We start from the raw sequence: 14,342 nt of genomic DNA, 5'->3' as shown, positions 1-14,342 counted from the left end.
TAAAAGGATGATCGTTCAAGAATAGGCTGAAAGTTATCCTTACTCTCGAGTGTGCTGGCTGCTTCTGTATGACTTTATGTGTGTATGTAAACACGTGTCCTGCTATAAGCACAACAGTAAGGACTAGACACAGGACAAGACACAGGCAAATTAAAGTGCTTCAATATACCAGATTATGCACTTAACAGATATTAGAACAGAAAGAACACTTAACAGATATTAAGTCGACATCACTTTCTCAATAACTTTATAACTTTGGGGTGTACCATAACTTTCTGTGCACCATTAAAGTTGGCAACAATAAAGAAAAAGATCAAAAGATAGGATTACATAAAATTTAGCATATCTAAAGGAAGAAAAAAACTAATTAAGGTTAAGACACCTATGGAAAACTGGAGTTATGTGCGCTACATAACATCAGCAAAGATTGATGCTCTTACCATCTATTATCACAGATCTATTACAAATCAATAACAAAAACAATCCAAGGGAAAAGTGAGAAAAGATGAAGAGGGACATCGGATATAAATGTAAAAAATATATGGAAATATTCTCATCAGTAAACAATTATAAATCAATATAAATGTGTTATTATTTATTTCAATTCTAAATCTTGAAAGAATTATAAATAACCAGTGTTGGCAAGACTCTGGGAGAAAGAAATTACAGTGCCGTGTTGGCAGGAATATGAATTAGCATAATTCTTATGTAGGATAATTTGGAAAATTAGATATTACATACACATATATACTATATCACACATCTTTCAATGCAGCAATTTATCATCTAGAATAAATCCAAAGTAAAAGGAGATTGATTGTAGCATTAATTAGTATATGGAAAAACTAAAAATAAATGTTATACCATTGATTATATAAGTCATGGGATATCTTTGCAGTGCACTGGTTTATAGCTATTAAAAACTATTTTGATACAGTACCAATGATATAGATGTCAATAAGAAGACAAAAAACAAGTAATCCATGGCCCCAAGTATAACATGACCCATTGCTGTTGAATAGCACTGATCAGAGAAGAAACTCAGACTAAAACTCTACCAAATAGGAGAAATAAAAAGAACTTATTAAATTATTAATTGGAAACATAGAACTAGGAAGATCAGTCATAAAGATAGAGAAAAGAAGACAAAAAAGCAAGAACAGAAAAAAGGTATGGCTATAGTATCTCTTATCCTCTTTGTGCCCTGGTGAAGTAAAGACTAAAATGGGAATTCAGACATGCAGGGTCAGGTGCTCAAGGTAGCACAACGCATCATCAGCTCCAGGTGGCTCTAGCAAAGGTCTAACTTTTCTTCTGGTAATGGAATTGCAGAAAGAAGCTACAAGATGCAAAGTAATGTAAAGGTGTGGAAACCATATGTGCTCTAGCCAGGGCCTCTTGAGAAGTTCTGGGTAGGAGTTAGGAAAGATGTTACCTTGTAAAAAGCACAAGAGTTTAGAATTTGATGGAAGAATTTAAGGAATGCATCAAAGTAGTATTAGCCATATGTTGGGAAGAGCTCTTAGGTATGGGTTGGAGCACATTTCCATCAGCCCACCCCATCCATACTTGCACTGCTTGCCACCTGGAAGAGCTCAAGATTCCAGGATTGAGAAAAGGTAGGAACTCATTCCAATGGCATGCATAAGTGATGCTGGGTTGAACCATTGTAACAGCCATGAGTACAGAGGCCAAATTCTAAGAGTAAATGACCAAGTGCTAGTAGCTATTACTTCCAGATGTTGAAATCACAGATAATGTTCTTTCTTTTATGTTTATGTATCTTTCTCAATTATCTTTTCCCTACTTTGTGGGAAAGAAAAGGTGGTCTAGATTATGGGAAAATCACAAAAGAGGGCCTCCCCTGGTGGCGCAGGTGGTTGAGTGCTGCACTGTGAATCTGTCTGCAGCCTCTGCAGCGCGGGTTCACTCCAGGCCGGAGGGCAAGGGTCCCACATGGCGCGGCAGACCTCTCCTGACTCACCCGCTGCTCCCCTCAGCAGCGTATTTCATCAGTCTGCCTGTTCTGTTGCTTGCTCTGTCTCTGGTGAATCCTCTCACCCTCCTGTGCTTCTGGCCTGTACCCCGGTTCTTGTATAAATGAATAAATAAATCTTTAAAAACAAAATAAACAAAACACAAAAAAACTTGATCTGGATTCTACCTTCATCTATGTCTGTTCCTATCTTCATACATCCTGTGTATATATATTTTTTCCTAAACTATAGAATCCTAAGTGCAAGGCTATATCATATTTATCTTGCTGAGTATGCAAATAAGTAAATGAATCTATGAATTAATGAAATGACTTTTCATATAGGAACAAAGAAATTAATAATATCTCATAAATGCTCTGATTGGCCTAATGTCACAAGCCCATTATACTTTCCAATACTATGTGAGAGTAGCTGGTTTTCTTAATGATAATGATATCTAACTGGAGAGATAGATCAGGCTGAGATAAATAATCAAAACCATATTTGCATGACTTTACTCACAACAAAAAATAAATGAAGCATAGCCAGTGTGGGGGCAATGACTTACAGAAACAAGAATGATGTCTCCAGAGGATCCTAAACAAGAGCATTATTTGCCTTTCAAAAAGATCCTTCAGGGGCCTCCCTGGTGGCACAGTGGCAGACCTCTCCTGCCGCGCCCGCTGCTCCCCTCAGCAGTGTACTTTGTCAGTCTGCTTGTTCTGCTCCCCGCTCTGGCTCTGGTGAATTCTCTCACCCTCCCACGCTTCTGACTGTACCCAGTGCTTGTATAAATAAATAAGTAAATCTTTAAAAAAAAAGTTCTGAGCCTCCCCTGGTGGCGCAGCGGATGAGCACTGGGCTGCGAAGCTGCCCGCAGCCTCTGCAGTACCAGTTCGATCCCGGGCGAGGTATCCCAAAGGTCCCACATGTCATGCAGACCTCTCCTGCCACACCCAATGCTCCCCTCAGCAGTGTACTTCATCGGTCTGCCTGTTCTGTTTTCCGCTCTGGCTCTGGTGAATTCTCTCACCCTCCCACACTTCTGACTGTACCCAGTGCTTGTATAAATAAATAAATAAATCTTTTTTTTTTTTTTAAAAAAAAAAAAGATCCTTCATTGTAATACAAAATCCTCTTAAGAATTATGCTAAATGAGCTCTTTCCACCATCTTGGTCGCTGTGGAGGCCTGCTGGGAACAGGACTTCTAAAATATGGCTGGAAGGCTATGGTCCAAGGCCATTTTTGCTGGCTACAAGCGGGGTCTCCGGAACCAGAGGGAGCATACAGCTCTTCTTAAAATTGAAGGTGTTTATGCCCGAGATGAAACAGAATTCTATCTAGGCAAGAGATGTGCTTATGTGTACAAAGCAAAGAACAACACAGTGACTCCTGGTGGCAAACCGAATAAAACTAGAGTAATCTGGGGAAAAGTGACACGTGCCCATGGAAACAGTGGCATGGTTCGCGCAAAATTCCGAAGCAACCTTCCAGCTAAGGCCATAGGACACAGAATCCGTGTGATGCTGTACCCCTCAAGGATTTAAATATACTGAAAGCCCAATAAAAGTGGATTTGTTCTTGTAAAAAAAAAAAAAAGAATTATGCTAAATGAAATGTCAAAAGAGAAAAGATGAATATAGGATGATTTCACTCATGTTATATAGAGGGAAAAAAATGAAGGAATAGACCAAAACTAACCCTAGATATCTAACTGTAGAATTGAGGCTACCAGATGGGGAGGATGGAACATCGAGAGCAAAGTGTGGAGGGCCCAGTGGACTGTGGTTGAGGACTGTGGGTGTTTGATGGTGGGTGTGGTATGCTAACATACATCTGAAGAGATGTGAATGTTTACCTCTTAATCATACAATGTATTTTAACCAATATTACCTCAGTGAAAAATAATATAATTAAAAATAAATTAAAATACTTAAAAATATAAAATATCTTCCTAAAAAGACAGTTCATTCAAAAGTTTGTAGATTTTTCAGTAATAACAAAAGCACCTGAAATACAGGGGATACCAATTGCACAAATCAAAAATGCAAATAAAGCTTCTCTAAAATTATCAAATCATTTAGTAGGAAAACAGAAAATGATTTACTAATGCAACCCCTTTTGAGAGCTAGTGTATGATCTGCTTGAGAAATAAAAATATAAAACCAAGAGCACAAACATTCAAAACCTCTTATATGTGATATAGGATTAAAAATAGGACTGGGGGAAAATCATCTAGCAAGTAGATCCTTGGAAATACAGTCTCTACCTGGTATTACTTCAAAAAAAATGATATAATTTGTGTTAATAAAGTGCTCCTCTGAAATCTTGAATATTTATTTCATCAATGCAGCATATATTAAATTATTAAGGTCCTAGTTTCCGGTTTAAGGAAATGTACCCTGCTACCCAACTCTGCTCTTTGTTATGGAGGGGAGCACTTTCTCTAGTCTACCTGCAAGCTGGCCATCACTTCTCTGCAAACATCTTGATTTAACTTCTGCAATCATCTCAAATGATTCCAATAGTACTTCTTAAATTCAAAGGGTGATTAGGACTAACTTTTAAATAAAACCAGGGGAAAAAATTAAACAAAACCAACCAAACACCAAAGTTAGGTTGGTGCTACGCAAACTGATTTAAATTTGTAGGCCCCCAAAATGTCTTTGAGATGGAAATATCCAATAATTATAATAATTTCTTGTCAATTGTATATTCAAAACAGCAACAACAAATGTGTATTTTGTGCTAGTCACTACACTAAGCACTTGACCTGTGTTTATTCATTTTGTTCTGACCAAAACACTTTGAGATTAAGATGCTGTTACCATCATCATCATCATCTCCATGTTACAGATAAAGAGAATGAGCCACATTGATATTATGAAACTTGCCTAAGGTCACATATTAAGTGAATTTGAACCCAGTTAGTCTAGATATGGCACCCATATTTAAGTAATATCAAGTAATACTCAACCATATCAACACATTACAAACACATGGGCAGGTTTTTAAACTCCTGACACCATATGGCACCAGATACATAGAGTTTCTGAGGGTGATTTACAGGCAGTAAGAAAATGTAAAGCTCCCCAGGAAGATCCAATGTGCAGACAAGTGTGACATCCACAGCAGAGTGCCATACTGCTCTGATGATTACCAGACTAACCTTAATTCTTATGTGGCACCATTTAATACATTTTGATGTGAAAATTGACATAACATTGAAACACTGTCTATAAAACATATATTAAGTTGCTAACTGATTGGAGGACTGGTGATTACCTTAGAGACTGGAAACCACTGTTTTCTTAAAATAGAGTTCCTGTCCCCCAATTTAAGAGATATCAAATTTCCCAGGCCTACATATACTTCCTCCCAAAGAGGGGAGGGGCTTATATTAAAAGAGCACAGGTGCAGATATAGACTGGGTTATGTTAGCACTAGTGGGGACTGATGATGCTGCCCTTAGCCAGAGACCATTCTCTCTTTAAATGCTTCTTTACATCCACCTGTTCTTTACACATGTACATGTATATGTACAAATGTACACACAGGCTCATTTTTGTATACATGTCTTATGCTTGTGTGTATATATGTTTATATATGATAATTATGTGTGTGTGCGAGTGTGTGTGTACCTCAGAGTGTGATTCCTGTGAAGTCCACTAAGCATGGAAGCTGGCTTTGCCTTGTCATGATGTGCCTCCATAGACTTGAGCTTTGGTTTAAGGCTCAGCAGACATAACCACAGCAAGCAGTGATGTTTCTGAAATCCACCTTGTGTTACCTTTACTGAGCTACCCTCAGAATCACTGCTTGAAAGGCTCAGGGGGGCTTAGGGCCTGCCAGAGACAGGGTGGTCAGAAGCTCCCCCCAGCAGCACCACCAGTAAGATCAACACATCAAACCACAATCCTAGATGAGGAGCAGGCAATATGCCAGTCTCAGCAATGAATGTAAAAAGAAAAAGAAAATCAGCACTAAGAATTCATTACAATAAATCAAAACTTATACAAGTTTGCAGCACAAATTCATACAACAAGCAAAATCCCCCAAAACCCTAAATTAGAAATTTTCATGTTACGCATAGTTGATAATATCTCAGACATATGGCAGAAGCAATCTTAAATGTTTTCTGGGAGAAATCTGTAACTTAGACCTGGAGAATCTCCACAAAGTGAGTAGAAAAGCGAGTAACTCAGTTAAAAAGGAATTAATTAGTTAATTCACACACTCACACACATACACACACAAACCTAGAAAGCAAGGCACAATGAGTAACTAATTGTGTAGAGTAGAATCAGAATGAGATTCACAAAGACTTCAATTACTGGAATTATCAAATTCAAAACATAAGATACTATATTTTACTATATTTCAAAACATAAGATACTATATTTCATGTGCTTACAGCCAATAGACTAGAAATTTGAAATAAAAACAACCAAGCAAATATTAAGTTAAATAAACTAAATATGTTCTACAAATAAAAAATATTGAATTTTGAAATTCAAAAAATGGGTCAATTTAACAATAGAATAATGGCAAAAAAGGGCATTTTCAGGAAAAAACAAGAGAATCTGTCACATTCATTTAAAGAAAGTCTATAGTATTCAGGTGGGATAAAATAGAGAGAAGATCTAAAATTCAAAAATGAGTAGTAAGCAAAGAATGTGGCAAGCATTGGGATAAATGTAAATAAACCTCTTCTTTAAAACAATAACAAAACCTGATGTGATTAATAACATTTTTTAAATAGACTAAACTCAATAACAATAGCATATGGCACAAGAAAGAATAAGGGAGCTAAAATGTTCTAAAGCATTACTTGGGAGGAAGAAAAGAGATTGACTAAATTTAGACTCTGTAAGTAAAGGATGCATGCTAAAATCTCTAGGATTATTACTAAAACATAGAAATAGAATATGTAACAAACTAGTTGAGAAAGGAATGGCACTAAAAATATGCAAGAAAGAGAAAAGAAACAAAGGGAGAATGGATAAAAAGTATAAAATGAATGATATAAATAAAAATGCATCAAGAATTACAATAAATTAAAGGGACTAGATGATCCAGTTAAAAGTCAAATGTCAGACTCAAGAGAGGGGGAAGGATAGGAAAGATAGGAAGGAAGTGGGGAAAGGAGAGAGGGAAAAAGAGGAAACAGTGACTATAAAAGTTGATTATGTTGGGGTCATCTCGGTGGGGTTGCAGAGAAGAGGGGTACCAGGATGATGAGGGGGTACAGGACACACCATTCTCCAAGGGCTTGAAAAGCTGAAGTGTACTCACCTGTGCCTTTTCCCTCTAACACTTGGTTTCTAAATGAAATCCCATGCAATTGTAGACCAGTGTTCCTTGATCTTTAAAAACCCATGGGATTTATTTAACTAGGGACTTATTTAAATGCGATTCTGACCCAGCAATTCTGGGGCAAGACCTGTGATTCTGTATTTCCAGCAGCTCCTGGATCTGGATTATACTTAGAGAAGTAAAATTAGAGGATATGATAAAAAAAATAAACATAAAAATAAAAAGGCTTAATTGCTCCACAAATAGACTAACAAATAAGGTATAGATGATCATGAGAAAAGCAAGGACAGGCCCAGGATCTGAGTGCAGGTCCAAATTTTAAAACCTTGAAGACAAAGTTCTTTTTGCTTGTTTGATTGGTTTTGAAGTTTGATGGCACTCAATAGCAGGCAACTCCTCAGTTGTTTAGCAGTTAGGATTTGGTGCCCTCAATTACCTGAACTGATGTGAGATCATCATTGTCTTTACCCACTGTGAATACACATATGTTTCACTGTACAAATCCCAGTGAAAAGTGTCACATCAGACCTTGCCTGTTAGTTTGCAAACTGGCCCCCTACATAAGGGCAAGAAGAGACCAAAGAAAGAGAAAGATAACTCCAGATTGGGAGGTGGCAGTTTCAACAAGCAAGGGAACTTAAAATGCTCGTCTCAGGCCACTAGACCAGTAGATCCTTGCACCTGCCCTCCAGAATTTTAAATTTTTATGCAGTGGTCTTAACTGGGCTCAGTCACATATACAATGGTCTCAGTGACACATTACCATTTCCAGACTGTGTCCCTGGGGCAGCTTCTAGGGTAGGGAAAACAGTGTGGAAAGTACATCCCAAGGAAAGCGAGGGGATGAAGAGGCTCTGATGACACAGGCCCAGCTGGAAGACGGGGAAGGGAAGGCACCCTACTGTCACCTCCTTGCAACAACCTGCTCCAACACTACTAAAGTAAAAATAAATTCTTTAGTTCCAAAATATACCTGTTCCCGAGGTTTTGGAGAACGGACTATGGACCTTTAGTACATTTCTTTCATTCTTCGACTAATTAGAGTGTTGTGGTCTTTTTAAAAACATTCACTCTAAAGTCTAAGAACGCTGGAAGCAGAGAGGAAAACAGAATTATTCAGTAGTACAATAATTATTCAGTCTCAAAACTGGTTTTTCAGGAAATTAAGTACTTAAATAAAATCCCAAGTCATTGCTCACTCGGGGTTTTATTTTTGTTACCTGAAGACAAAATAACACTGGCCTAATTTCAGCTTTGAAGTGGACAGTCACTGAGCATCCTCAAGGCAAAGCAATGATATCTCCTTAAACAAGCCTCTCTAAAAAGAGGTAGATGCCAAATTAGCTTAAAATTGACTAAAAAAAAAAAAAAAAAAAAACTTTGACAATACGAAATAAAATACATCTACACAAAATGTAATTCCTGGGAAAGTGCTAGTATCTTGTTTATTTAAAGAAAGCACAGTCTCAGTGAAACCAAAATTGTCAGTTGCTGAGCTTGAAGTAGTAACATACAGACCTATATATAGACATTAAAAGCTTTAGAAAAATCTTTGGTCTCATACAGGGTTCTTCCCAACTCTTATCTGCCTTTGATTCTCAAAGCATGAATCTTGGAGTCTGCAAAGATAAAATCTTCAGTGACCTGTTCCCTCCCCCTGCCACCCTGTCAAACCACATACTTTCAAAGATCAGAAGTATTTCCAAGGCAGCAATAAATGGCCATATCAAGTATCTCTGCATTTGCTCCTTTCCAGAGCCCTGCAGATTTTGTGAGGGATGTAGAAACTTCACCTTAGAGAGAGAAGACATACTCCCAAATGTTTACCAAGGACACTCTGAACTGAGTCTATAAAACAGGTAACACATCAGTCAACAGGCAACCTTGATTTAATTCTGTGAAGCCACTTTCCAAAGCCACCTGATGCACAAGTGCCTTCTACTCCCTGCTCCTTTTAAAATGGTCAACTTGAAAACCCTCATTGTTGAGGAAAGGCACTGACAAAGGTGTGAAAATAAGGAAATCTCCTGATGATCCCAGTGACTTGTGAGGGTTTGTTGCTATTGTCTTAAAGATAAGGAGAGTACAGCAATAGAAAGAGATCATTTTAAGAGAGAAATATTTTGAGGCAGTTAAGCATGGGTAAATTGAACAAGTGAACCTCATCCTAACGCTAAAAAATTAAGCAAAGATTCATATGAAGACCTGAGATATCATGCATCATCAGTTCATCCCAAATTTAAATGAATCTAAATTCCTAGATCTAGGAATCAATCTAAAATTATTGTAAGAAATAGTTGTTGCTGATAGTTCTGGGATAAAAATCCCAACAGACTCAAAAATGTTGACCTCTGAGGAAATTAGTAGTACAGGGAAAAAATGAAAATTATAACCTTAACCCCTGCCTCCCAGAAAATCAGATAAAATAAATAGGGAAGCTGGCAACCGAAATAAAACCAATGTTAGATACTGAGATAACATTTTCAAAGTGTGCCAGCTGGATATTTAATAAAAATGGCAATTATCATATTTCAGTTTCAATTCAGAAAGCTCTCCTTCTAGAAAACATATGTTATTCATTGGTAACGTGTCCTAAAAACAATATATGTGAGAATGCCTGTAGATTTCCAGAAAATATGAAATAAATCTGACTATTGTAATAGTTCTAGCCAGTAATGCCTGATACTGGGGAAAAAATTCATCTGTGATTTTAAATAAATCTACATCTATAACACACCTTACAATTGCCATATCTTTGACAAAGTCCCTTTTATATTTCTGAAGCAAGTTTTTTTATTCACTGATGTTTCACAAGATAAATACAAATGGCAAAAATATAGGAGGGATATCTCTTTGTGTGTTACTATTTAACAGCCAGATAGATGACACCTATCCAGCAATCTCTCATTGGTGGCACACCAAAGCTTCTTTTATTGTACCAACCAAGACTTTATCTTCCACTTTTATCTCCTTACCTGAGGCTGGGGGGGTCAGCTGCAATGACTTCCCTGCAATTCTCGCCTGCCAGTTAAACAGCAACAAAGCAGTGAAATTCGGTGCAATGGAACAATCACTAAGTGTTCAATTCAGTTCTGCTTTCTCACTTGTTTCCTTCTATGGGTCAAGACACAGAAAGAGCTGACTGATTTCATTGACTTGCCCAAGAACATCATCTAGACGAATGACAACAGTCAACCACATGTTCAAGGCAAAGTCAAGACTAAATCCTAACAGTTAGACTTTCAAAACATATCCCAAATCCAACCACTTCTCACAACCATCACTTACCAACTGCATCCAAACCCCATAGCCTCCTGCCAGACTTATCCATAAGCCTTCTAATCAGTCTATTTGTTCTCTTAACCTCTACAAACTACATCTGCTTCAAACATAAAACACATTCAAAATCCTGATGGCCGCCAATCGATGTAGAATATGTCTGGAAGACCTGGGTTGTCTGTCTGCTGACTGCTTTCTGGCTTTATCTCCTCTCAGCTCCCAGTTTCCCCTTGCACCCTCATCTCCAGCCACATTAGCCTCCTTGTCCCAATACTGTATGAGATGCCTGCCTCCAAGCCTTCACAATTGCAATTTCCGTCACCCAACATATTCTTTCCCAAGGTACTCACACAGCTTTCCCCCCACACTTCTTTTAATTGCTTGCTCAAAATGTCACCTACTCATCCCATGCCATATCTTAAACCTATACCTTACCATTCTCTATCACATTTTCCTCCTTTATTTGTCTTTATTCAGTGATGCTACATTGTATCTTTGTTTATTTCTTTTACTGTTCAACTGCCCTTCACTCATATGTAAGGTTCATGAAGTTAGAAACTGTTTTGTTCCTCACTATACCCACAGAATCTAGAGCTGCACTTGGTTCATACCAGATGCCTAATAAATGTCTGTTGAATGAATTACCAATTTAAGCAATGAATGAATTACCAATTTAACCAATACAAGCCATGAGTATGTGTAGTCAGGCAGGCTGTCCCCATATAACAACAACAACAAAAAAGGACAATTCTGATTAATAGATGTCATCAAAGAAAATCTGTATTGTTTTAAAGATTTTCATTCCATTTTCCAGGTAAATAAGGTAGAAATAACATTGGAGAGATAACTCATAATTGGTCTCCTTACCCCCAGTTTCACATTGAAGATATCTTATATCTACTGACTAATTAACAGCAAACTTAAATTCCTCTATCAGTGTTTTGATCAACTGTGATCTAAAAGTCTCATGAAAAATAGCTTTTTCCCCCAGCTGAACTACGGTGTCAAAATTAGGTTCAAAAGCTCAATCTTAAAAAAAAAAGGCTCAATCTTATGCTATGATCAGCTCTCTCTTTTGCACAGTATTAAATGTAGCCAAATAAGAGGTACAGTGTCTAGATATTTCTTCCTTGTGAAAGTATATCTTGTCCACCCAGCTAGATCTATCCTGGGTATAAGGAAATAATAATAGTAATAGAATAAAATAGTCATCAAAAACACTAATTCAAAAGAAAACCTGCACTCATATGTTTGTTGCAGCATTATTTACAATAGCCAAAACATGGAAACAACTTAAATGCCTAATAACAGATGAGTGGATCAAGTAGATGAAAGTGTATATACACAGTGGAATACTATTCACTGATCAAAAAAAAAAAAAGATACACTTATGCCATTTGTGGCAATATGGATGGAGCTGGAAGGAATTATGCAAAGTGAAATAAGCCAGAATGAGAAAGATAAATACTGGATGGAGTCACTTATATGTGGAATATAGAGAAGCCAAACAAAGGGTCAGACAAAGACAAGCTTAAAAACTAACCCTTGACACTGATCACAGATCTGAAGCATGGGGGTGAGGGGGTATGGTAAGAACAGGAGAGTACAATGAACAATGGTGGAGGACTTTGGGTGCTTTGGTGTTGGGAAAGCAAAGCTGACCACACCTTAGGGGAGAAATCCTATACTGTCAAGATATTAACAAGGACATAAACTAATGGTACTTTATTAAATATAAAGAAAGATTATTGCTAAAGATATATGTCGAATATGGGTGGCTACAATTCAGCTTATCAAAGTTGATTAAGTACCAAGAGGTTCTATTTTAATACTGGCTTTTATAATCACTATAGCAATGGGATATGGTGGATCATATATTATTGTTGTTTTAACATCACCATAGTTTTCTCACCACCAAAATGCCCACAGTCTTCAAAATGGATGAAAGACTTGGATATAAGACCTGAAACCATAAAATACATAGAAGAAAATGTAGGCAAAATTCTCCCTGACATAAACCTCAGACATCTTTGCAGACTCATCTCTAGGAGCAAGGAAAACAAAGGAGAAAATAAACAATTGGGACTGTATCAAACTAAAAGAATGTGAAAGAGACAGAAACCAAAACAAACACCCTACTGAATGGGAGAAAATATCTGCACATCATACAAGTGCTAAGGGATTGATGCAGAAAATCTACAAAGAGCTTATATAACTCAATAAAAAGAAAGCATAAAATCTCTAACATTTTGTTCACATTTCATTGGCCAGTACAAGTCACATATGCTTCCTACCTTCAAAGTGGAGGGCAAGGGGAATCCTGCAATCCTGCTAGAATATTTTCAACCTTCATGACTACAACATTCTTCTTATAGACACCTGGATACTAACAGCAAGTAAAGACATTCCCGCTTACTTCATACATTCTACCCACTCACATATGTGAACACAGATGACTTCAATGGATAGCCCCAAACCCTGATGACAAAATCCCCAGAAAGAGGAAAGGAAGGAAAGAAAGAATTCAGACTTCAAAAATAAAAAGTAAAATTCAACAATGTACATTGCCTAAGAGTTTCGCAATAGTAACCAAAACTTTCCATCACCAATGTAAGAAAAAAATATTTAAGAATAAAATGCCAGCTAACAAAATTGCTAATGTTCCCTTGGTGGCACTTCTAATTTTGCAGCCATTTGATAACATTTCTTGGTTATATCACAGGCTTAGGGGCCCCTAATCTATTTGTATAAAAGCAAGCTCTAACTTCAGATGATTTCACCCCCAATGAAATAGATGATCCAGAAGCCAAAGGAACAAAATAAATTAAAAAATAGATAAGAATATGCGTATCTATACAGAGATTTGTTTTTCACAGACTAAGTACATTTTATAAGAAAATGAGAGAATTGACAGATTAGATGAAATGGAGAAATATCTGTAGTATCACAGTCTTTTGTAGTTGAGTTACATTAAAGCATATGAATCATGGTAAAAAAAAAAAAAAGTAAGAGGTGGGGGACAGCAATGCTAAATCTAAAGATTATAAGCAATTATGGAAATGAAGAGTAAACCAAAAAATGCTTACAGGGAAATTATATATATGCCATACACAGAACTTCACTATAAAAGCTTTTACATCTCACACAAACCTGTGGTCAATATCTGATGCAAAAGGGCAGATGACCAGTCCCCTTTGAGGACAGTGCGCTCACAACACAGAACCCTGAAGGGAAAGAACATTCTTGACACATCTAAACAGTCCTTCTAGATCTTCCATCACAGAAATATTAGGAAAGTATTTAATTTAGGAAAACAAAAAAAGGAGATGATTAAATAACTACTCCAGCTGAGGTGTCTTAATCTACCTAGGCTGCCATAACAAAATCCCCCAGACTGGGTGGCATGAACAGTAGAAATTTATTTCCTCACAGTTCTCAAGACAGGACAGTCCAGACCAAGGCCTGGCAGGGTTTGGTTTCTTGTGAGAGCCCATCCTGGCCTGCTGAAAGCCACCTTCAGGCTGAGTCCTTACATGGCCTTCCTCTCTGCGCGCGCGCGCACACACACACACACACACACACACACACACAGATCTCTTTATTCCTCCTCTGATAAGCCACTAATTTCCTCATGAAGGTCCCACCTGCATGACCTAAATGAACCCCAACTTCCTACTAAGGGCCCCATTTCTAAACACCATCACATTGGGGGATTTTCATAATATAAATATGGATACTAAGCCCATTACAAGACTCCAACTATGATTTAG

The 14,342-nt window shown here is 37.3% G+C and overlaps 2 protein-coding genes across 12 annotated transcripts in view; one reads left to right on the top strand and one right to left on the bottom strand.

Moving 5' to 3' along the window:
• RGS6 (regulator of G protein signaling 6) overlaps positions 1 to 14,342 on the bottom strand; it is a 511,546-nt gene that overhangs the window by 346,062 nt on the left and 151,142 nt on the right. The gene's annotated exons all lie outside the window — the stretch shown is intronic.
• On the top strand, positions 3,142 to 3,573 carry LOC119239254 (60S ribosomal protein L35a). The gene has a single exon (XM_037503631.2). It carries the CDS (start codon positions 3,192 to 3,194, stop codon positions 3,522 to 3,524), a length of 333 nt encoding a protein of 110 aa, XP_037359528.1. The 5' UTR covers positions 3,142 to 3,191; the 3' UTR covers positions 3,525 to 3,573.

This window comes from Talpa occidentalis, unplaced genomic scaffold, assembly GCF_014898055.3.
Source record: "Talpa occidentalis isolate TD23 unplaced genomic scaffold, MPIMG_talOcc4v2.1 talOcc4.11, whole genome shotgun sequence".
NCBI classification, from domain to species: Eukaryota; Metazoa; Chordata; class Mammalia; order Eulipotyphla; family Talpidae; genus Talpa; species Talpa occidentalis.
This window is presented reverse-complemented; position numbering and strand designations above follow the sequence as displayed.

Excerpts from the sequence above, each read along its gene's own strand:
- LOC119239254 (XM_037503631.2), top strand. The coding sequence starts at position 3,192 with ATGGCTGGAAGGCTATGGTCCAAGGCCATTTTTGCTGGCTACAAGCGG.